A 20,255-nucleotide genomic window follows, 5' to 3' on the forward strand; every position below is an offset into this window, starting at 1 on the left:
TAAATATGAACTTTTTAATTTTTTTGGCATAAAAATTGATAAATAATCCATCGGAGGCTGACTGTATTAAAATATTTCATTTTGAGTTCTTCAAAAAAAAAAAATTCTATCTTATGTTAAAAAAATTTAATTTTTTGTAAAAGAGGTTTTTATAATACTAACTAGTTTAAGACTCGTGCATTTGCACGGGGCATTGACTTTTATTCGATATTTAAGTTTGTCATTATATTTTGGTAGAAAATTTATTATATAATATTGTTAAAATATAAGTGAAACTATTGTCTATTTTTTGTAAAACTTATTAAATGAATAAATTTGATTATAATTATCAATGATAAATTATCCAACTTTTTATGTATACGTCACCCACAAATAATAGTTCCGTGTATATTTTTTAATAAAAAGTTAGGAATTTGATTAGGAATATTTATGATAATTTAGTAAATTTGATAGTAATTAACTTTATTGCATTATTATTATTATTATTAATTAATAGTATTTTTTATGAAACATATTGTTGTATCCAAAAGGAAAATAAAATAAAAGAAACGCACCAGGTAGGGGTCGAACCTACGACTTTCTGCTTAGGAAACAGACGCTCTATCCACTGAGCTACAAGCGCTTGTGTTTAAATTATTGTTTATGTTTCTATTTCTATATTTCTAATTTTATGCATATTCTTCCTATTTTTTCTATAATTTTTTTTATTGACTATTTTATTCTCTTTTTTCTTTTAATAGATTATTGAGTTGATCGTATTAATCTGTTTTGTTGCTATTTTTATGAGTATAAATTGTTCTGTTTTGTTCCAATCTATAATCTGATTTATTTTTATTTTTTAGCATATTTATTTTTTTTGTATTTATCGTATATTCTTTCTATATAGTTTTTAAATTTTTTTATTGAAATTACAATGAAATATATAAATCTTGCAACGTGGTTAAAAGTAATAAGGATAAATTAGTAACTTTGGTGGTAATCAATTTTAATATATTTAGTAGTAGAAAACATGAATTGCGATTGGAAGGAGATGAAAAAGTACACAAGAATTTGATTAAAAGTATAGATCAAAAGTCGATAATATTTGAGGGATCAAAAGTTATAATTATTGATCATAACAACGGAGGTAATTATAATTAATCCCCAAGTGTATAATTATTGTAATATATTGTCCACCATGTAGTGAAAGTATTATTACGAATGAAATGAATTGAGTTTGATTGCGTTTAAAAAAATAAAAATACTCAGTTTATATTTTACAGTATGTTTTACATAAATCATACCGGTAGATAAGTGGGATGATCGGAGTTTGAATTCCGACTCCCTACATATATAATGCAATGTCTTGCCAACCGAGCTAAGCTTAAGGGACGTTTTACTATGCATTTTATTGGCTGTTAAATAGTGTGTAAATGAGATTCATGTTATTTTGGGTACTAATAAAAAAAGGATTACGGCAAACAATATTAATTGAGACAACTGTTCCAATTCTTTTCCTTTGTTGGAAACAGTCTTATCGTTGTGAGGACCATGTCTTGAAACAACCTGCTTCCATATAAGATTTGCATACTCCGGATGATCAACAAAAGGATTACGATTATGCTGATAAAATTTGCATATTCTTTCATTTCTCAGTTTCTCTTCCCTTGAAGGTGGATCCATTTCATTCCATTCTAACAATGTAGAAAGCAGTCCCATCTCTCTCTTTTCTGCAGTAAAGATATAAATTTTCAGTTTGAGATTATGGCATAATATCTTAACTTACAAGTTATTAAAAACAGTAATGAATGCTCTGGACCGCTTCAATCATCTAATATTATACAGCCACATGAAAAGCAAGATAAACACACTGAAAATTCAGCCAACACAGGCAAGACATGTATTTTTACCCCTCGGGGTTTTAGATCATGATCCAAATATCATTGTTTGGCAAGAAATTCAATAGTTGAACCTACCAGCATTTGGAGTGTCTGAAAGGCGAAGACCTGGACTTCCCCCTGGTTGTTGAAACCCATAACTGACTGCCATGTACATTAATGCCCTTGCAATATCTCCTCTAACCTGAGGTCAGGTTAACTTTAAGACATAAATACCAAAGAGGTATATGAGTATATCCCATATGAAGTTTAAATCAATATATTAATTGCTCAGGTCAAGAGACATCATAGCTACTTGAAAATAGAAGTAATATAGTAGTGGAGCTTTCACCTTCCTTTCAGGTTCCTTTTAACAGCTATTATTGATTTGCAAGGTACAAATTTATTGTGAATATCAGTTATAGAGATTGAATTAATCCTAATCACATGGGTTTAATCTAGAGTAAAAATGCTCCAACCCTAGTCCGAAATGATGTAAGGTGGAACTACCAGGCCAGATGCCCGTCAAGTTTTAAGCATGATCAGTGAGTTAAATAGGATATTAAAATGACAATAAAAAATAAAAACGATTATATGACCTGCTTAGGTGGTGCCCACCTCTTCTTGTCTGCTTCCGTGTCAGGAGCAGCTTCTTTGTTGGCTGGCCTCAAACATTTGGTCGAGCTAGTTATGCATTCCCCATAGTACTTGTTCCCCCTTGATGAATTTACTGAGAGAAACTTGCAATATCAACCAAAATAGTAATGTTGGTAAAATGTTGAATTGTGGTTCCCCTTACCATTAACGTCGGCAGGGCGAATGTTGTGTAAATCAGTCAAAGATGGAGCAGAAGTCAGCCCATAAGAACGAGGCCAAAGATGCTCCCCTATAAGATACAATTACATAAATAAGTGACTTAGTTAGATAATGTGAAATGATAGGCTATAAATACGAGGAAAAGAAAATTGCTTGGAAAGGAGTTTAGATGGCAGAGAACCAAGTTTCTTGAATACCGAAGATGTAATAGAATTTTCTATCAATAAACACTACTTTCTTCTATATTTGATTCAATTCATACCAATTGGTATCAAAGGTCTAATATTGGAGTTAGGTATTGCATCTTGAAAACGATTCCAATATTTGATAGAAGGGAGAATTATTGGTGGCTGACTAATTTAAATCAGTATCTTGAACACACAGGGCACCTGAGAAGGAAAAGCTATCAAGGCTGAGATGGAATTCCAAGGGGATGGTCAAATGGTGGGGGCCTTGCTATAAAGGGAGCAACCAGACATTGTGGACCTTTGGGAAGGAAGTGTCCGTCAAAATTTGATTCAGGTATTCTAGTCTAGGTTCAAGATGAGGAGTTGGAATATTGGGAAGAAAAACAGTTGATAGCTGTGATAGTTAAGAGTTTCAATACTCAATCCAACAAGATCACCTAACTCAAGTTCTTCCACATAAGAAGATTGGTCATCAGTGGCGGTGAAGTTCCAACACCAGGCATGGCAACTAAATTTCCCCTGCTGAAGCCCTCTGAGCTGAAGCCGTCTGACCAAGTTACTAGTGCAATGATTGTAGCTACTCTAGAGGTTGAGATGACAGAAGAGAGAGGTTCTTCTATCCAACAACTTCAGGACCAAAACTCAACAAAAGAGAAGGAATAAGAGGTAGTGGAAGGAACTGATCAAGATAGTAGGGCTTTCCAAGGATAACATGATCAACATTAATTTTCAGGCTTCCTAGTCATATGTTAGGCCACAACCCCATCTACACATCAAAATGGAACAAGTAGAATTGGAGCTCATCATAAAGAATGAAATAGGTCTGTCTGTGCTAGATTTGAACCCCGTCTCTTAATGTTACAAGGTTAAATTCTTGCTATTATCGTGTATATTTATTTAAGCTCGAGACTGTTAAAGATCAACTGCTTAAAACAAGCTCCCTGTGCAATATACACTAGTTCAATAAAATTCTTTCTACTTTGGTATTTTATCAAATACATGTTTATTTTCTTATCAGACATACTTGCATTTTTACCTTTTTTTTACAAATACCATAAGTTAATTAACAGTAGTCAAAAACCAATATCGAAATAATGACAAATTCATCAAATTGAGCAGTTGACTTACTATTCCATCCTTGTGGTTTTCCTGATAACCATTTTGGAACAACTCTGAGAGAGTAGATTTCAACTCTGCGTATCAAAAATCACCAGGCATATAAAAACCAGCTAAACATAATGCAATAAACAAAAGGCGTCACATAATGGAAAGTGTAAAGCAAATTAAAGAAGAAAAAAAAGTCATGTTATAAGTGCATTACATACATTCCCGATGAAGCTCCTGGTTTATCAATATCAGCAGCATCAAGAATCTTGAGAGCATCCCACACCTGTGTGACATTACTGATATAAAGATTTGAAATACCACAAAGATATGGACCTGGATTCCCAACATCTTTAAAACCAGACATTGACATGCATTAATTGATCTCAGCCGTCAATTTAAAATTGGTCGGTTCATATTACAACTTCACTAAATTATCTTTAAATAATCTTAATTCTTAACCGTCAATTTGAGATCAGACAGATAAGATCAATAAATGTGTCACACATTTGCTGCGTGGAATCCAAATCCCAGATAAATCCTTAGCATAGCAAACAAGTGGCAGTACAATAGTTTAAACCAAAACTGAGGCTACACACACAGTACATATTTGAAACGAGGAATAAATAACCTCTTGGTAGGACAAGGAATGATGCGGAGCAATGATAGTATTCAATTTTCTCTTGAGTGCTTCGCCTTTTAATCGCAAATGCTTCAAAGGGGAATAGTAATTGGCAATGTCCTCACAGGCATAAGTTGAAGGAGCTGGATAATCAGAGGCCACAGCAACCAGATTAAGAGACAATAACAAGTAAAAGGAAACAAGTCTAGAAAACCATCTCCATGAGAAATTAAAACATATTAGCCACATTTGTCCCATCGAATCCCTAAAGGAAAAATGAAAGGTAATAGCTGTTATTAGTTTTACAATCAAAACGCACATTTTGATTCTCATTAGATATAAAAGTTAGTTATACTAATTAGTCACACTAGTCAGTTAGTTAGTTAGTTACAATTAGTCACACTAGTTAGTTAGTTAGTTAGTTACATTGTTATTTGATTAAATTAGAAATGAAAGGAAATAAAAAAAAAAATAGAAATAGGCACTGACCTGTTATCCTGGTCGTCGATGTTGTTATAAACTGTAATCGGAGGTTTTGGACGGCTTGCAGAGGCGGTCCAATGACGGCGTGGCAATGTTGGTGTTGTGTGTATGAGATTGTGGTTGGGAAGTTTAATTGCTCCGTTTGCCGGGAAGTGATGACGTGGGTTTGAAAAAAGTGCGGGCAGTATCGGTTCACTGGTGGAGGTCCTCATGGTTTCAGAAAAATTGTTACAATTGTGCAAGGGACCACATTATCGGCTTCGGAATAATTATTCTGGTGATAAACACGGATAATTCTACAAGTTTTAAGAGTGTTTACAGCATTAGTGAAACTGGCTGTGGAATGTGGACGGGAGGGAGGATCTTATCCTGTTTTGTTTTTTTAAGATTTGGTATCACCTACTATTTTGGGCCTCAATCCATGAAAGTATACTTACTCACATTTTTAAAATCTGATATTTTAATGATGGTTAGTTGGTTCGATAGTGATTGGCACTGAGCTTGGTAGAGAGGACCGTGATTCGATCTCTCGCAACTGCAATTGGGAGGGAGCTTGAATCACTTGATGTCAGAACTGACCCCCGAACCAGATTAAATTGGTGGTGAAAACAAAAAAAACTTGATATTTTAATTACTAACTCAGTTCATTTTTAAATGTTGTTTGAGAATATTTTTTTATCCCTATTTAAATGTTATTTTGATAGTTTAAAGTCACAATTTTTTAGTTATTCTCTTATTTTCTCAATAACTCTTACTTTACATTTTTCATAAAATTAATTTCTTTTTTCTCAATAACTACATTTCATTTCTCAAAATGAGGATAAAATAGGGTAAAAACACCAACAATCCACTATCTGAGAGTTGTATGCTAAAACAATTCTTAAAAAGTAGTAACAGAGAGTACATAATCATACACTAAAATTATAGTAACACATATGTCCATTTATTTTAAAAATGATCTCAACTCTATATAAAGTAGGTATGAACATCAGTCAATTTCGGTCCAATTTGGAACGAAAATCTTTGAACCGATAAAAACCGCAACAATTTAATTTAGACTCAATTTGGACCACCTACATTTTTGCTTTGTTTGGGTGTTGGGCCGTACGGGGTGCGGATAGAACATATTGGTTATTAAATGTTAAGTTTGAACTTTTTTTGACTAAAAATATGTATTTGTTCATTCAAATTGAAAATACATCGATCATTACAAATTCAAGATTGCTAAAAACTAAAAATGGTGAATCTACAAACAATATCTTGCAGCACCTAGGTTAATAACATACAACGGCATTATAAATGTGCCTACAAATATGACAAAATAAAAGTAACTGGAATTTTCATTCACCCGGATTTGCAACGTTGATGTCCAAGCAGTCTTCATCAGATCTGTAATGAGTTGAGGTGGATATGTCAATTTGAATCAATGAAACACCGTACTAAAATGAAAAACCAACCAACGCCACACAAGACGACCACAAATACAACGTCGCACAAGACGACTATAAACACAACACCGCACAAGACAACGACAAACTTAAAAAACAAAAAACGAAAAAGCAAATGTATGTGAATAATCACTTATTTAAATGAAAAGAAAAGCAAAAACAATTTAGAGGGGTGATTTTGGGTCAAAATTAACTCTAAAACCACCCCTCCTTGGTGGATGAACAAAAGAAAAAACTAGGGTTGATGGGGAATGGACGGCGGCTGTCCAAAATTTGAACTATATATGTTTACATCTAAAACTTCATTATCCAAAATTTTTAAATAGTTCAATACATCTTACACAATGCAACAAAAGATAGAACTTAATAAAAAAATAAAAGGGTGACATGAAATTACTTTGTTTCGAATCTATTGATCGAAAGACAATAATAAATTAAGTAGAAGATAAGCAAAAATTAAAATAGATTTAGAATATCTTTCGCACCTCTATCATCAGCATATATATTACAAGTTTATAAAATTATATCAAAAATGAATAAAAATAACAAAGCGAATAGCATACGAGATTTAGAGAAAGGAAAAGAAGGAAACAAAATTAATTTGCATTTTAATTATTGTTTGGTCGATTTTGGTTACCATGAGATACAATTTTAGAGACCTGCACCCGTCCATATGTAACCGTTTATGTTCAATATTTCTAAATTATTAACCCGAGACCTGAGTCACATTCGACCGGATGCTTATCAATTATATTAATTTTGAGTTGAATCTAGGTCAAATACGAGGTTTTGATATTTGGGACTTTTTTTACAACTTTATTTAAGACTTAAATAAGTTTAACGTATGAAAAAATATACTCTATATAAGAGATAAAGATAAACGTAGTGTCGTAAAAAGCTAAAGTATTTTTATGTTAAGGGTCATGCTAACCGGTGCCCCCAGGGCACTGGTTAAGGAAACCAAAAAAGGAAATTTTCAAATTGAAAATTACACTTTTTAGACTTTCGAGACGTTGACTGCACAAATTTCAATATGATATTACTATATTTAGTTCCTTAAACAGTGCCCCGAGAGCACTGTTTAGTATTTTCCTTATGTTAAATAAACACACCGTATTATTTTTTCAGAATTATTTGAACCTAAAAATATAGACACCATATTTGACACGTTTATGTATATATATATATATTAGTCTACCTCTTTCTATTCATCATCTAACATATTTGACATGTGAATGTATGCTTTTATGTTAAAGAAATATTGTGTTGAAAACATATTTTTTAGATTTTTGATGACATGATTATACAACTTTCAAAATATTTCCTTTTAAAATAGATAACTTTTGACAATTTCCCAATTTTTATTTATTTTTTTACTCAACGAGTATATAATTTTTTGAATAGATTAATGACTAATCTCTATATTTACAAGGTGTAAGTACTTTTTTCTCTTTCTGTAAATAGTAAAATTAAAGTTTTTTTTTACTGTATAAGGTAAAAAAAATGATAATAAAGGAGGAAGTGAAAAAGAGGAGGGTCAAGTCAAGGGTGGTGATGTGTATGAATACAAGTAAGAGGGGGGTGGTCATCAAAGGTGGACCATTTAAGAGATTCCTAGAATGTGACAAGAGCAGCCGAAGCCGAATCAATAATATTCTAAGTTAATGGTTTTACTAGGATAGGATTTATAAATAAATAAATTGAAGAAGTTGAAGTGTAGTCAAATGTTGATGCTTACTTGGCATATGCATTATTGGCAGCAAACCAAAGAGGGCCTTGTGGATTGTACCAACACAAGACGCTTGGCACCTCATTCAACCAACGTGTTATAGGTTTCGGTGCCTTTCTTTTTTCTAATTTAATGCTTCATATACTATACCCCATATATACATACATACACATGAAATTCAATTATACTAGTATAGAAATAGTGCTATATAAATCATATCCTACATTCCTATGTCCCTCTTCTCTGTTTGCGCCAGTTCACTTCATAAATGGATTGGTTGCATAAGCTCAGAAGAACTTTCACTCTACTCTCCTCCCGAATCAAGCTTCGAAAATCTGGTGGGTCCTATCTCTATTTTCTAAATATTACTATTTTTTCGTTTTTTTTCATTACTGTATTGTCGTTGGGCTGTCTAATATGATTCGTGGTCAGTTCTAAATATAAAGGAGTTTTAGTCTTTTCTGATCGCAGTTGTGAGTTTGATTTTTTGTTCTTTTTATAAGAAATGCATTAATTTGATCCATAATACAATGAATCAAAGATATATCAAATTCATATGTTTCTTACGAGAACGATCTTAGAAAGTATTTCATTTCTGTTGAGTCATTTTCATTTTTTAAATATTAATTTTATTCATTCAATTATTATCTAGGAGCAGGGGTTGTTGGCCGATGTCGACGCGGCGGCGGTGCGGACGGCGAATGCGGCAAAACCAGTGGTGGGTTATTAAATCTTCGAGATGATGTTGAAATGTGTGGTTACAAAGATGTTGAGATTATGTGGAACATGTTAAGCTTAAGCATAACACCTGAGAGAATGGAAACGCCACGAAACAATATTAAACAAAAACTTCCAAGGCGTAGCTGCAAGCAAAGATTTAATTCTAGGCTTTTCTTTTGGACTAACCATAACCCATAAACTTTGTGCCTAGATTATTTAAAGTTACAAGTTTTGAAGTGGCATAATGTTTTGTACATATATGACAATGAATTAATTTCATAAACTTATGTAATTAAGAAGTTAGTTCCTTTGCACACCGAGTATAGTTTTTGGTAGTATTATACAATTTATTTATATTTATACAAGTAACCGTTAATTTGTCTCTCTATACATTACAAAGATAATCGAAAACAATGTCTTATTGTTTCATGTCAATTAGGTGACGATTGTTCATCCTCTGTTTTGGGTCAACATTTTTTCGTTTTTCACACTTTCTTTACGACCAAAGATCCATTCTAGTAAGTCGGATATCAGTGGTGAAAACAAAATAAAAATCGATATACTAACTATTTGGCTCTAGCTAGCTCCGTCCTTTTCTTTTTCCGCACTCTTCTCTTCAACATTTCAATTTTTATCTTTTTCTTTTTTGTGTATATAGATTCTCATTCACACTAACCTACAATAGAAATTTATACTTACAACACAATAATAAAAAGTAAAAGGTACGGAAACTTTATTCTTTTCAAGTCGCTACTCATTTTAGTATGTGAATTACTCCAATCTCAAATATAAATAAAAGTTTATTAATAAATTTAATGTATTTTATCTATATTTTAAACTAAATACATCAATTTTCTTAACTAATTAAATTTTACTTATGCATGATACCGGTATCCATCATCAAATAGTAAACAAAAGAAATACTAAATAAATAATTTATATAGTTTGTTGTCTTTGTCTTGTCACCTATATAGAGTACACAAGTATAAATAATTAGAGGCTTTTTAATTATGGACTAAAAATTCCATGCAATGCGGATGCAATAAATAAGTAATCGGTTAATTTTGTCCCTCTGTACTGAAGAAATCCTAAGTTATCATCAAGAAAATTAAGACCGTTTGTTTCTTGTCAAGTTCTACCGCTAAAGAGGCGATAAGGCCCACGGGTTAACATTGATAACCGATATGATAACGAAATAAATTGATCAATTTTTATTTTTTTCTATATACAAAGGAAAATAAGAGAAGAATTAAGACATGACTATAGAGAACAAATTCCCCTTAAGTCCTTATCAAGAAGAATATTAATATAAAGAGGAATTGAATTTAGCATAACAAGCGTGAAACCAACATTATGGCGCCTCTAAATGCATGGTGTATATGATTGACATGGATAGTCCAACCAAAGAGATGAATAAGAGAGATAACCTCATGGAGGAGAGGTTGAAGATGAATGATGGAAGTAAACTGATTGTTGATCATATTGACAACATGAGTTGAATCAGTTTCTAGGATGACGTGAGTCAATTGCATTTCTCTAGTTATTTGACAACCAAATAAAATACTGCATAACTCGGCAAACAAAACATTTATTGTTCGAATATTATGTAAAAAAAAGCTTTCGCAAAGTGACCATGGTGATCTCTAATGAGGCCTACACAAGCTAAAGTTTCATTTATGTAAAAGCCATCAATGTTTATTTTAACAAAACCATTAGGAGGTTTTATCCATTGAGTATTACGTCTAGATATATTCTCATCCTAGGATGCAAGATAAAATTTATCTTTTTCTCAATCTGATAAGCCATATTAACCACCTTGAAAGTAATGTGATTCCAAATTTCAGCCTCTCTAAAAAAAATTAGGTTATTTTGATCTTTCCAAATAGTCCAAACTGAGAAACAAAAAAGCGCATGCCAATAGCTCCAATGTTTAAGTAATGTGATCAATTTTTTTTTTTAGAGATACAATATGATAATGATATATATTGATCAAATTTTTATTTATCTGTTTATGCGAAAATGAATCAGTTGCAGTTTATAAACTAGTTTACAATGGGGTTGATGTATTACGGCGAAAGTTAATAATTAATTTGTAGTGTTAGTAATTTTTATCCTCGCCAGTAGTTAAACTCTGGACTTTTATTTCTTAACTGCTTTCATTTTTAGCTCAAATCAGTTGAACTACCATCACAGAATTGAACTCTGAACCTTTACTCCTTAACTTTTTTCAATCTTAATCCAAATCAGTTGAACTATTCATCACACTTTTTCAGGTGTTTTCTTTTGCATTCAACAAATGAACATGTGTTTGCATCAAGCATTATATATTTAGTCTTCGGAATGTATCCGATTTTTATTTATTTGTTTATGTGAAAATAAACCAATTGCGGTTTATGAAATCAATTTACTCTTTGTCATTAATTATTAATGTTAGTAATTAATATTTTTACCTCTGTCATGAGTTGAACAGTGAATTTTTACTCATTAAATCCTAACTCTAACCAATTAAGCTACCAACCTCATAAATCTAAGTCCAATATATATTATGCATGAATAATATAACTCCAAGTCCTATCTATATTATCCATGTTTCTTCAAACTCCTATTTTCTTGTGAATTTACACGCCTTTCTAATAATTGTAGTTTTTAATTAAAATTTCAATTTATTTTGTTTTACTTTTCTTAAATTTTTAGACAATATTGGACATAATAAGATGTTTTTATGAATTTTTTATATTACATGATGATTTTTTTTATCTACATAAATTTTGCATTATCAAAAGATATTTTCCAATAAAATTTGCACCATAAAAAAAATATCTTTTAGTAGAAGAGATATCAGAAGAATTCTTATTAATTTAAGAGGGAACAAAAAACAATCATCATACCTTTGAACCAGTCTGGTACAAACTATCTGACTATGTGAAATTATAATTTTACATTCAAAGTAATAAAATGAATCTTTTTATTTTCACTCGCTTCTTTAACATGATATCAACATTCTACATGGAGTGAGTGAGTACCTGAGATCAGGATGGTCCCTAACGTAGCAAAGACAAGAACTTCAATACTATAAGACAAGTACTGCATTAATAATTAAGGTGACCAAATAAGAATCTAGATTTCAATCTACGAAGAACTCTCAAACAACTAGCATATTGCTAAGTCTTGTACTGTTTTTTTGTTTTTTTTTTAAACACCAAGTCTTGTACTGTTGCATCAACAACAACGATCAATTTTCAGCTCTTGATAATCAAATTATGGCGTGCTTGGAATGAAAACATAAATTTGGATATGTACAGTACTCTACTGTTTTCAGGTAGGGGCCTAGACAAAATGTGTTTTATTTTATAAATAATGAAAGAAAATTGAGCACCACTCTTTCATACCTGTAGGATAACATCTGTAGGATGTGCATGAAGATTGGCGGCCATTGACATTCAGCCTATCCGAGCAGTTGGATAGAGATTCATCAACAGCTGAGGTTGGTGGCTGCTCCACATCAAGTCCAGTTCTTACACTGTGTCATATAACAAAACTTTGGTTGCTAAGCCTGACCCACTTGAAGTACATCAACGTTCACCACTTTCACATGACAAGTTTGCCACAAACAAACATAACCATACATATGTTGAGTTAAATTATTCTACTGTTCATGTCGCTATCATTTCTGGTGTCTTCTTTTTTGCTAGTACATAAGCGTCCCCCACAATGGTTTTCACCATAAAATTGTGTTTGGATTTAGAAAAAATTACAAAAGCAAGAGTGATGACTTCACTAAGGATCCAAAGATCGGCTTAATCATTAAAATAATAATTGGCAAGTACATCATTCATCCAAGCACACAACCATCAAAGATATCATAGTTAGGAGCAAAAATTAAAGTATACAACTGCCTATTAGAGACCTACCAGTAGCGGGGGCATAATGGTTCTCGTTTTCAATGAAGTCGTTGATATAACACTAATATTCTTGCATAATATCTATGTTTCCATTATATAAGACGACGGTTACAGTTATCCCTCAATGCACAACTAGTATGGTTACAAGAATTTTTAGCTAGGTTAAGTTGATTGCTTGCTTCCCTAAAAACTCTTGGAAATGCAATGCATGCCATTAACCTGTTACTGTCATGTTCAGGGAAAAATTAACTTTGGAAGCGATGAGCTTGTCAAAGTCAGGGACAAATCAGATTGAAACTTTAATCTGTCAGTTATTTAACAACGCTAGAGTCAAAGAGGAAGTTAAAACTTGGGTATGGATTTTGCACGCAAGAACTGCTTAAGAATGTACTTTTCCTCGTCAATTTGTTTTTTCTCCATAGCATCCATTGGTTTCACTTTTCTTTTCTCTTCCAGCATCCACTTGAAAACTTCGCGCTGTTGTTCTTCAGCAATTGGAGCCCGCACTTCCACAGGCACTGTGACCGGGACCAAGAAATCTTCATAGTTTAGGTCCAATGAATTTGTGATGGGTTCTGGAGGAACTTCAACAGGAGCTTTGCTCTTGTGCAATCTGTGTGCGGTTCTTTTTCTATGAATCTCCATTGAATCTCTCCGTTTTGCCCTTGCAAACAGAAAAGCTGTGAATTATCAAATACGAATCATGGAGCAACAAAAGCAAATTAGGGAAATAAATCAGTTCATGTTATGTTTAATTCTACTTTTTATAGATATTAAATAAGTTTGGTCCAATCAAAGTTTTAAATGTTTAAAAAGAGATAGATAGATGTAAAGTTTTCACACGAACTCGCATAACAAGGTCATGGAATATTACCAAGAGAAGAACCATATCACAAAGGCACAAACCAGTATGTTGAAGATGTTCCCCTCTAAACCAAAGCCAAATGTACATTATACACTAGAGTTTCCATGTCCACTTTTATCGGGACATCAAAAAGCCTTAGAATAGATGAGAAGTTGAGGCCGATGATGCATAAATATTTTAACGTATGATGCAACATCATATTCATATGATATCAGCAAAAATACAAAATATAACCATAAATACTATCTGTCAAACTGATCATTTTCATATCAATATATCATCCCTTTTAAACTGATCACAAATTTACAAAATAATATCCAAAAGGTAATATTTTTTATGGGGCAAAATCACCAGTAACTGGCAGTGAAAATTAGGATTTCATATAGCAGTGGAAATGATTCAGATGGTCAGTGACTTCACATGGTGCAATTATTATTGAAGATAGATATCCCACTAGACTGCAGAGTAACAAGGTACTGATAGTAAAAGGACACCAATCACTAAACGGCCATTTTCTCATACTGTCATCAGTCCTCAAGAACCAACAAGAAAAAAAGGACAGCCCACTCATTTTCAAACTCTTAGATTTAAATACAAACACATCTTTCAACTGGTTGGACCACTGAGGTTTTCTTCTCTTAAAGTTCTTCTTAAGCAGGGAAGTTGTACGAGTTGAAGAAAAAAAGGTCAACCCACGCATTTTCAGACTCTTAGATTTAAGTACAAACACATCTTTCAACTGGTTGAACCACTGAGGTTTTCTTCTCTTAAAGTTCTTTTTAAACATAAAAGTTGTACGAGTTGAAGAAAAATCATGTTAGACAGGTCCTAAATAGTACCATTTTTCAATCACAACGTGCAATTACATAAAGATTAAGCATTTAATTCCAGTAAAAGGGAATAGGAAACAATATACCCATCATGCAATGATGATAATAACCCTTGAGATGCACCAACTATTTCCCTTAGATCCTCCCTCCCATGCCCCCAGATACCCAAACAAAGACAAATGATCTATATTCGACTCCGTCAAATTTAGATTCAAAAAGCTCCGTTCTTAAATTCCGAATGAATGAGACAGAAGTACTCTCACTATTACATTCAAATCGACCATAACACAGTCATAATTACTAAAGCCAATCGGAACACAACCATGAATTATAACAAATAAGTATGAAATGATGAAAAAGCAAAGAAATATTTCACCACAGTGATTAAAATTCATCTTGAATGCCTTCATCTCTATATAAAAAATGCAATCAAATTGCTCTCGATGGTAAACCTTTCAAAGAAAGACCTTAATCAATGAAACGAATATTGTTCAAATTTTTGAATTGTTTCTTGCAAGACTAAAGAATCCAGCTAGCATAATCAGACACAGAATTTAAAGAAGCATGTTCACGGGTCAAGTGGGCACCTTCTTGAAAGGAAAAGCCAAAAAAGATAGTTTAGGCAATGTATCAAACACGTGATATGCAAATACGAAACAAGGTAAAAACACATTGGGGTTGAAGATGGCTTAGGCAATGTATCAAACACCTAATATGCAAATACGAAACAAGACAAAAACACATTCGGGTTGAAGATTACAGTAATAAACAATGACCCATTATCAGAAATTCACGTTACAACAACAGTGAAGGTTGAAATTGAAAAAATCGTAACTAACCTCCAAGAGCAAGATTAGAGAGCAAAAGAAAGCGCCAAACGAACTTGAAGCGCTTCATGGGTAACCCAGTTGGAGGTGGAGGTGGAGGAGCTTCATTCATTGACATTTCATCAAAACCAAATGACGATAACGAAGATTATGATGGTGATGATCGCTGCTAATTTTGCTACCAAATAATCGTGGAAGTTCTTGAGACACAAAATGAGTTTTGAGTTTTTGTATTTTCGAGTTTGCTTTGTATTTTCATTTTCTTCACGGACAAGTAAGAATCTCTTAATATGATCCCTACTAATGGGCCGCATGTCCCAATCATGGCCCAATAGGCATTTAGAGACTGTATTTTTTATATGCTATTAGTAAAAAATTGAATTCTTAACTAAAAACTATGAAGAATTAGTTTTAAAAAAAAACTAAATTATGAAGAAGAAATAAATTCTTAAAAAGTAGGATTTAATTTATATACACTATCGGTGTAATATGACGTGTTACATTCTTTAAATGATGTGAGAACGGTTTTTTAAGCCACTAGACTTAGTCTAGTTGTGATAGATCTTGGTAGTATGCATAAGGTCATAAGTTGTAAACCTGAGAGTGTGCTTGGTCTCATGTTTGATTCTCTTTGTGCCAATTTGGGTGAGCTTATTTAACTTCTTCAAAAAAAAAAATTGTAAACAAAAAAAAAACTTTTAAATAAAAGAAGTCCATATGTTTGATTTTAGAAGTAATTATGATATAAAAAAGTAAATATTTGTAATGATTTTGTTAAAAAAATCAAAGAAAATTGGAGATGCGGGGGATCGAACCCCGTGCCTCTCACATGCAAAGCGAGCGCTCTACCATTTGAGCTACATCCCCATATTTAATACATATTTCTAAGCATTTAATAATTTAAGATGAAATGGGTTTTTAATCCTTCTAAATATATCAATTTTCATTTCAATGTATTGATTGATAGAGAAATACTAAGTGCAAACTCTCTAACACACTCTTGATTGATAATATTTATTTAAGGAGGTATCTTCTCCCAACTATATTTTGTCAATGAGTTATACTCATATTTGTTTATTTTAATTTGTTTCAAAAAGATAAGTGGTGAAATTCAAACATAATAATAAGGGTATAGAAATTGTATGTTGTTAATTTAAACCCACCACCCTTGATGACGTACATCAAATATCAACCGAGCTTTTTAGTTGTAATTTTGTATTTACAAAGCTTCTTATTTAAGGTTTTTTTCTTCTCATTTTTTTAATCAAATAATCTACTAATTAAGAATTTACTATTGATTAAGATGAATAAATATGAAAAGAGGCAGTAGCATGCAGTAGTATAGCACTACTAGTATATGGAAGTTGTGTCCAACTAAAATGGGCAATCTGAACCATATATATATTATAATATAATGATAAGGTTTGATGTTTGTGGCGCCGCTAGCTCTTGTATCTTGTATGTGTAAATGTAATGTAATGTCTACTATTAGTAGTACAGTAGTATTTGGGTACCATGAAGGGTCAAGTCTAAGTCTAACTAACTATAGTAGCTAGCTACTTGCGTTATTACTGTGAAGCAGACAAAATCTAAAATCAACTATGCATCCCACAAATGGGTAACACAAAAAGCTGCATCCCAAACCCGAATCATCACTGTCATCATTGAGGAGAGAAAGAGAACTTCCCTCCCTCATTGGGTCAAATATTTTTATATTAAAATTTTTGAGAATGATACGGCCGGGGCAGGAAAGAACATGAGGAAAAAAAAAAGAAGAAATAAAAGTAGTCATGTTGCTTTCTCATCTCAAATCCTCAATATATTCGCTCACATGCACAATTTTACTCTAGCGTTGTATAGGGTGCAAGCTAGCTTAGTTATACAAAACATTCTAATTCAACTACAAAGCTACTCATTAATCTTAATTATACTTCTTTTAAGTGGGAGATGAAACTTGTTCTTTATTGAGGACATAATTTGGTTACCGGAAAGCACTTGGTAGGTTAGTTAACGAAAAGAACTAGAGCAACTCTAAGGTATGTGGGAGTGATTGTGCCGGTGTGTCTCGAACATTGTTGGTTTGGTTGACTTTTCCCTTTCTTTCTCATTTGTAGAGACTACTTCAAGTTGTTATTTCTCTAGTCATGAAGGGAGATATAGTCTAATTCTCGAAATTCTTGTGGTGATTAATTTTGGTGATTTAATTATATATATTTTTTTTTGTCATTAAAAAAAATTGCAATTACAATTACTCGGTTAATTGTAGTACTATTTTGGATTTTATTGTACTAGTTAATAAGAAATCGATGAACAAGATAAACATTTCTTTTTTATTATTGTCTACTTGTTGAAATCACACATATATATAAGTTCACACCTCAAAATATCACACCCTTTCTTAAATATATAAAAAAAACAAAAAAAAACTCACAAGATCACCCTAGCTGATCTCTCCCACCATCCATCAGTTACAACAATGCAACTTATTTGTGGTCCTTTTTCGTCCTTCTCCCTATTTTCTTAACCAACTTTATTGCACCAGCTTCTTCTAGTACACTACAAAACGTACCCTTAATCAAATTCAAACTAGTCCTAATAACACCTAAATAAGATAGATATAATAATGCCCTGTGAGCTTAGCTCAGTTAGAAGGGACATTGCATCGGGGTTGAACATCGGACACTCCATTTATCCACCTTAAGGGTGAATTTTCTAGCCATCAGGCTACCTGACAAAAAAAAAAGATAGATATAATAATAGTATCAAAAACCTAGTCAACAATAATCTTAATTAATCATGAAGAACTGCATCAAGCTCTCTCAACCATGGACTAGTCCATAAGATAAAGCCATGAGAAGGATAGCAGCTTCTTCCTTTTCATCTTGAGGGAAAACTTGTTGAACAGACAAATTTTTACTCAAACTTAATCTCAAATCTTCAAAAGTTATGAACTCCTTTTTAGTTTGATGAGATGGTTCTGATTCAAACTTGGTCTTCTTTTTCAAATGTGTAGAACAATAATCAATTTTGGACTTATTCTCTTTTTTCTTCTGCAACTTTTTTCTCTTCACAGAACATGTCTGATCAGCAGTTACTGTTGTACCATTTGCCGATGCTGCAGCCAATGCCATGGCACGTCTTGCCTTCCTTTGTCTAATCCCACATGCGTTGCATAGTGACTGTTCAATTTTCAACATATCATAGTTAATTAATTAGCTAAATAATACTATATAATAATGTTATATATTAATTCTTCTTATAATCAAAAGTTTGAGCCTAACTAAATAAACAGCAAAGTGTATGTTTTTGTGTTATATAACCGGATAAAATGTATGTTTAGATCCACGGTGAGTTTGTTAGAATTTGAAATAACAGTGTATCATCATGATTTTACAAAAGATCAACAAAAGGACTGTGTGTCACCACTATGACTTCATCAAGACACTGTAGTTTCAAACATAGCTTGAGCCTATGTTTAGTATTATAGTGGATATGTTAGAATTACGGTGACCAATCGTGATTTTCATAAGCTATACTTTGGTGGAGCTTCTGCAAAATACGAGGGATCGCCGTGATTCCATGCATACTCACGATGATACAAAAGATACACCAAGTCCTATGGGTTGAATTGAATCTTCAATTTGGAGGTTCGAGAAAATCACGATTAAATTAGTACGTTTCACATATCCAAAATAGGCTTAATTTAAATTGATTTTATTTTGAAAAGGTGTGGATCATGGATTATATGTTACCTTGGGGCCTCTTGGTCCACTCCTCCAAAGAGGGGTCTTAGTGGTGTTGCAATCAGAACAAACCCTAATTTGATTTGAATAATTATTGGTGCTGCTTCCTAGTGGTGAAAGTGGTTGCTTTTGATCTTCAAACTTTTGCTTTGAATTGCTTGCTATGTTAGAAGAACCGCCACTAGTTTGATCAGAGTCTATCATCTTCCTCATCATTCTCATCTTTGAAGACATCCACTTCACTGAAGTACCATCATCATGATGATGATTAACTTCTTCAATATTATTATTAATTCCTTCTTTCTTCCATCTAATTGTCAGCTTGTGTTTACTTTTGATGATCTCATGGTTTTCACCAGTTGAATTATTATCCCATGATCCACTTGAGACCATACTATTAATCTTCTCAACCTAAAGATCAAATTAAAGGGGGTCAATTAAAACAAAGACAAAGTATAACAATAATAATAATAAAATACAATAAGATATTAAAATATATACATGCATCTCAATTCAGTAGTATAAACATATTACTGCAGAGACCTGATTAATAATATATTTGACGTTTAAAAAATATATATATATATTCACCTCTTGATGATCATTTGGTAAGTAATAAGATGGTTGTTGAACTTGATCTGGGTGGTTTAAGAGAATAGGATATGATGATGAAGATGATAGAGAAGAAAATGATGAATTAGAAGAATTTGGACTAGAAAGTTGGTCCTCATGGTTTTGATCTTGAATATTAAGATCCAAAGACATAAGAGAAGAATGATAAGGTGGTGGTAACATATTATTCATCATATTTTGTATGATAGAATAATGAATAAGTGGAAGCTGCAAAAGTATAATTGCAACTGAAACGGTATTCTTTGATCCTTTTGTCCACTAATATATAAAGGAGAGAAGAAGATATATATGTGGCAACATGTCTACTCCTAATTCATAGTAAAAATATTCCTTAAAAATATGTCTTCTCATTATTAGTTTTTACACCCCATTCCTTAAATTAGTATACAGTAAAATGTATTCAACTGTCAAAATGTTCTTTCATCTCTGCTCCATTAAAACCGTTATATAGATTGTAACAAAAAAAACCGTTATATAGATATTAAAATT

General features: G+C 32.3%; 4 protein-coding genes and 2 non-coding genes across 8 annotated transcripts; 1 reads left to right on the top strand and 5 right to left on the bottom strand.

Moving 5' to 3' along the window:
- Nucleotides 1-549: 549 nt before the first annotated feature.
- Nucleotides 550-622, bottom strand: TRNAR-CCU. The gene has a single exon. It is a non-coding gene; the product is annotated as a tRNA-Arg (tRNA).
- Nucleotides 623-1,210: 588 nt separating this feature from the next.
- Nucleotides 1,211-5,472, bottom strand: LOC123906076 (extracellular ribonuclease-like). Of its 2 annotated transcripts, none has more exons than XM_045955923.1 (8): nt 5,076-5,470; nt 4,596-4,851; nt 4,186-4,250; nt 3,989-4,053; nt 2,656-2,742; nt 2,456-2,586; nt 1,956-2,061; nt 1,211-1,709 (listed from the first exon to the last, which is right to left on the bottom strand). In XM_045955923.1, exons 1-8 carry the CDS (start codon nt 5,279-5,281, stop codon nt 1,420-1,422), a joined length of 1,206 nt encoding a protein of 401 aa, XP_045811879.1. In that variant the 5' UTR covers nt 5,282-5,470; the 3' UTR covers nt 1,211-1,419. The 2 variants fall into 2 exon arrangements, with proteins under 2 accessions (XP_045811879.1, XP_045811880.1); XM_045955924.1 differs by having other exon boundaries at nt 1,519-1,704; nt 5,076-5,472.
- A 2,840-nt stretch (nt 5,473-8,312) lies between these two features.
- On the top strand, nt 8,313-9,320 carry LOC123906077. The gene is made up of 2 exons (XM_045955926.1): nt 8,313-8,584; nt 8,899-9,320. The coding sequence occupies exons 1-2, from the start codon at nt 8,515-8,517 to the stop codon at nt 9,162-9,164; spliced, it is 336 nt and encodes a 111-aa protein (XP_045811882.1). The 5' UTR covers nt 8,313-8,514; the 3' UTR covers nt 9,165-9,320.
- Nucleotides 9,321-12,739: 3,419 nt separating this feature from the next.
- Nucleotides 12,740-15,638, bottom strand: LOC123906078. Of its 2 annotated transcripts, none has more exons than XR_006808696.1 (2): nt 15,403-15,638; nt 12,740-13,532 (listed from the first exon to the last, which is right to left on the bottom strand). XR_006808696.1 is itself a non-coding variant. In XM_045955927.1 (2 exons), the coding sequence occupies exons 1-2, from the start codon at nt 15,506-15,508 to the stop codon at nt 13,211-13,213; spliced, it is 444 nt and encodes a 147-aa protein (XP_045811883.1). In that variant the 5' UTR covers nt 15,509-15,638; the 3' UTR covers nt 12,740-13,210. The 2 variants fall into 2 exon arrangements, 1 of the variants encoding a protein (XP_045811883.1); XM_045955927.1 differs by having other exon boundaries at nt 12,740-13,548.
- A 546-nt stretch (nt 15,639-16,184) lies between these two features.
- On the bottom strand, nt 16,185-16,257 carry TRNAA-UGC. The gene has a single exon. It is a non-coding gene; the product is annotated as a tRNA-Ala (tRNA).
- A 1,440-nt stretch (nt 16,258-17,697) lies between these two features.
- On the bottom strand, nt 17,698-20,031 carry LOC123906079 (putative GATA transcription factor 22). Its single transcript, XM_045955928.1, has 3 exons — nt 19,725-20,031; nt 19,143-19,544; nt 17,698-18,569 (listed from the first exon to the last, which is right to left on the bottom strand). Exons 1-3 carry the CDS (start codon nt 19,938-19,940, stop codon nt 18,210-18,212), a joined length of 978 nt encoding a protein of 325 aa, XP_045811884.1. The 5' UTR covers nt 19,941-20,031; the 3' UTR covers nt 17,698-18,209.
- Between the last annotated feature and the right edge of the window lie 224 nt (nt 20,032-20,255).

This window comes from Trifolium pratense, linkage group LG2 (assembly GCF_020283565.1).
Source record: "Trifolium pratense cultivar HEN17-A07 linkage group LG2, ARS_RC_1.1, whole genome shotgun sequence".
NCBI lineage: Eukaryota > Viridiplantae > Streptophyta > Magnoliopsida > Fabales > Fabaceae > Trifolium > Trifolium pratense.

Excerpts from the sequence above, each read along its gene's own strand:
- LOC123906078 (XM_045955927.1), bottom strand. The coding sequence starts at position 15,508 with ATGTCAATGAATGAAGCTCCTCCACCTCCACCTCCAACTGGGTTACCC. Across the intron at positions 13,549-15,402 it reads CTCTAATCTTGCTCTTGGAG|CTTTTCTGTTTGCAAGGGCA; the intron begins GTTAGTTACGAT and ends GATAATTCACAG.
- LOC123906079 (XM_045955928.1), bottom strand. The coding sequence starts at position 19,940 with ATGATGAATAATATGTTACCACCACCTTATCATTCTTCTCTTATGTCT. Across the intron at positions 19,545-19,724 it reads TACCAAATGATCATCAAGAG|GTTGAGAAGATTAATAGTAT; the intron begins GTGAATATATAT and ends TTTGATCTTTAG. Across the intron at positions 18,570-19,142 it reads GTGGACCAAGAGGCCCCAAG|TCACTATGCAACGCATGTGG; the intron begins GTAACATATAAT and ends AAAATTGAACAG.
- LOC123906077 (XM_045955926.1), top strand. The coding sequence starts at position 8,515 with ATGGATTGGTTGCATAAGCTCAGAAGAACTTTCACTCTACTCTCCTCC. Across the intron at positions 8,585-8,898 it reads AATCAAGCTTCGAAAATCTG|GAGCAGGGGTTGTTGGCCGA; the intron begins GTGGGTCCTATC and ends ATTATTATCTAG.
- LOC123906076 (XM_045955923.1), bottom strand. The coding sequence starts at position 5,281 with ATGAGGACCTCCACCAGTGAACCGATACTGCCCGCACTTTTTTCAAAC. Across the intron at positions 2,743-3,988 it reads AAAACCACAAGGATGGAATA|GGGAGCATCTTTGGCCTCGT; the intron begins GTAAGTCAACTG and ends TGTATCTTATAG. Across the intron at positions 2,587-2,655 it reads TCGCCCTGCCGACGTTAATG|TAAATTCATCAAGGGGGAAC; the intron begins GTAAGGGGAACC and ends AGTTTCTCTCAG.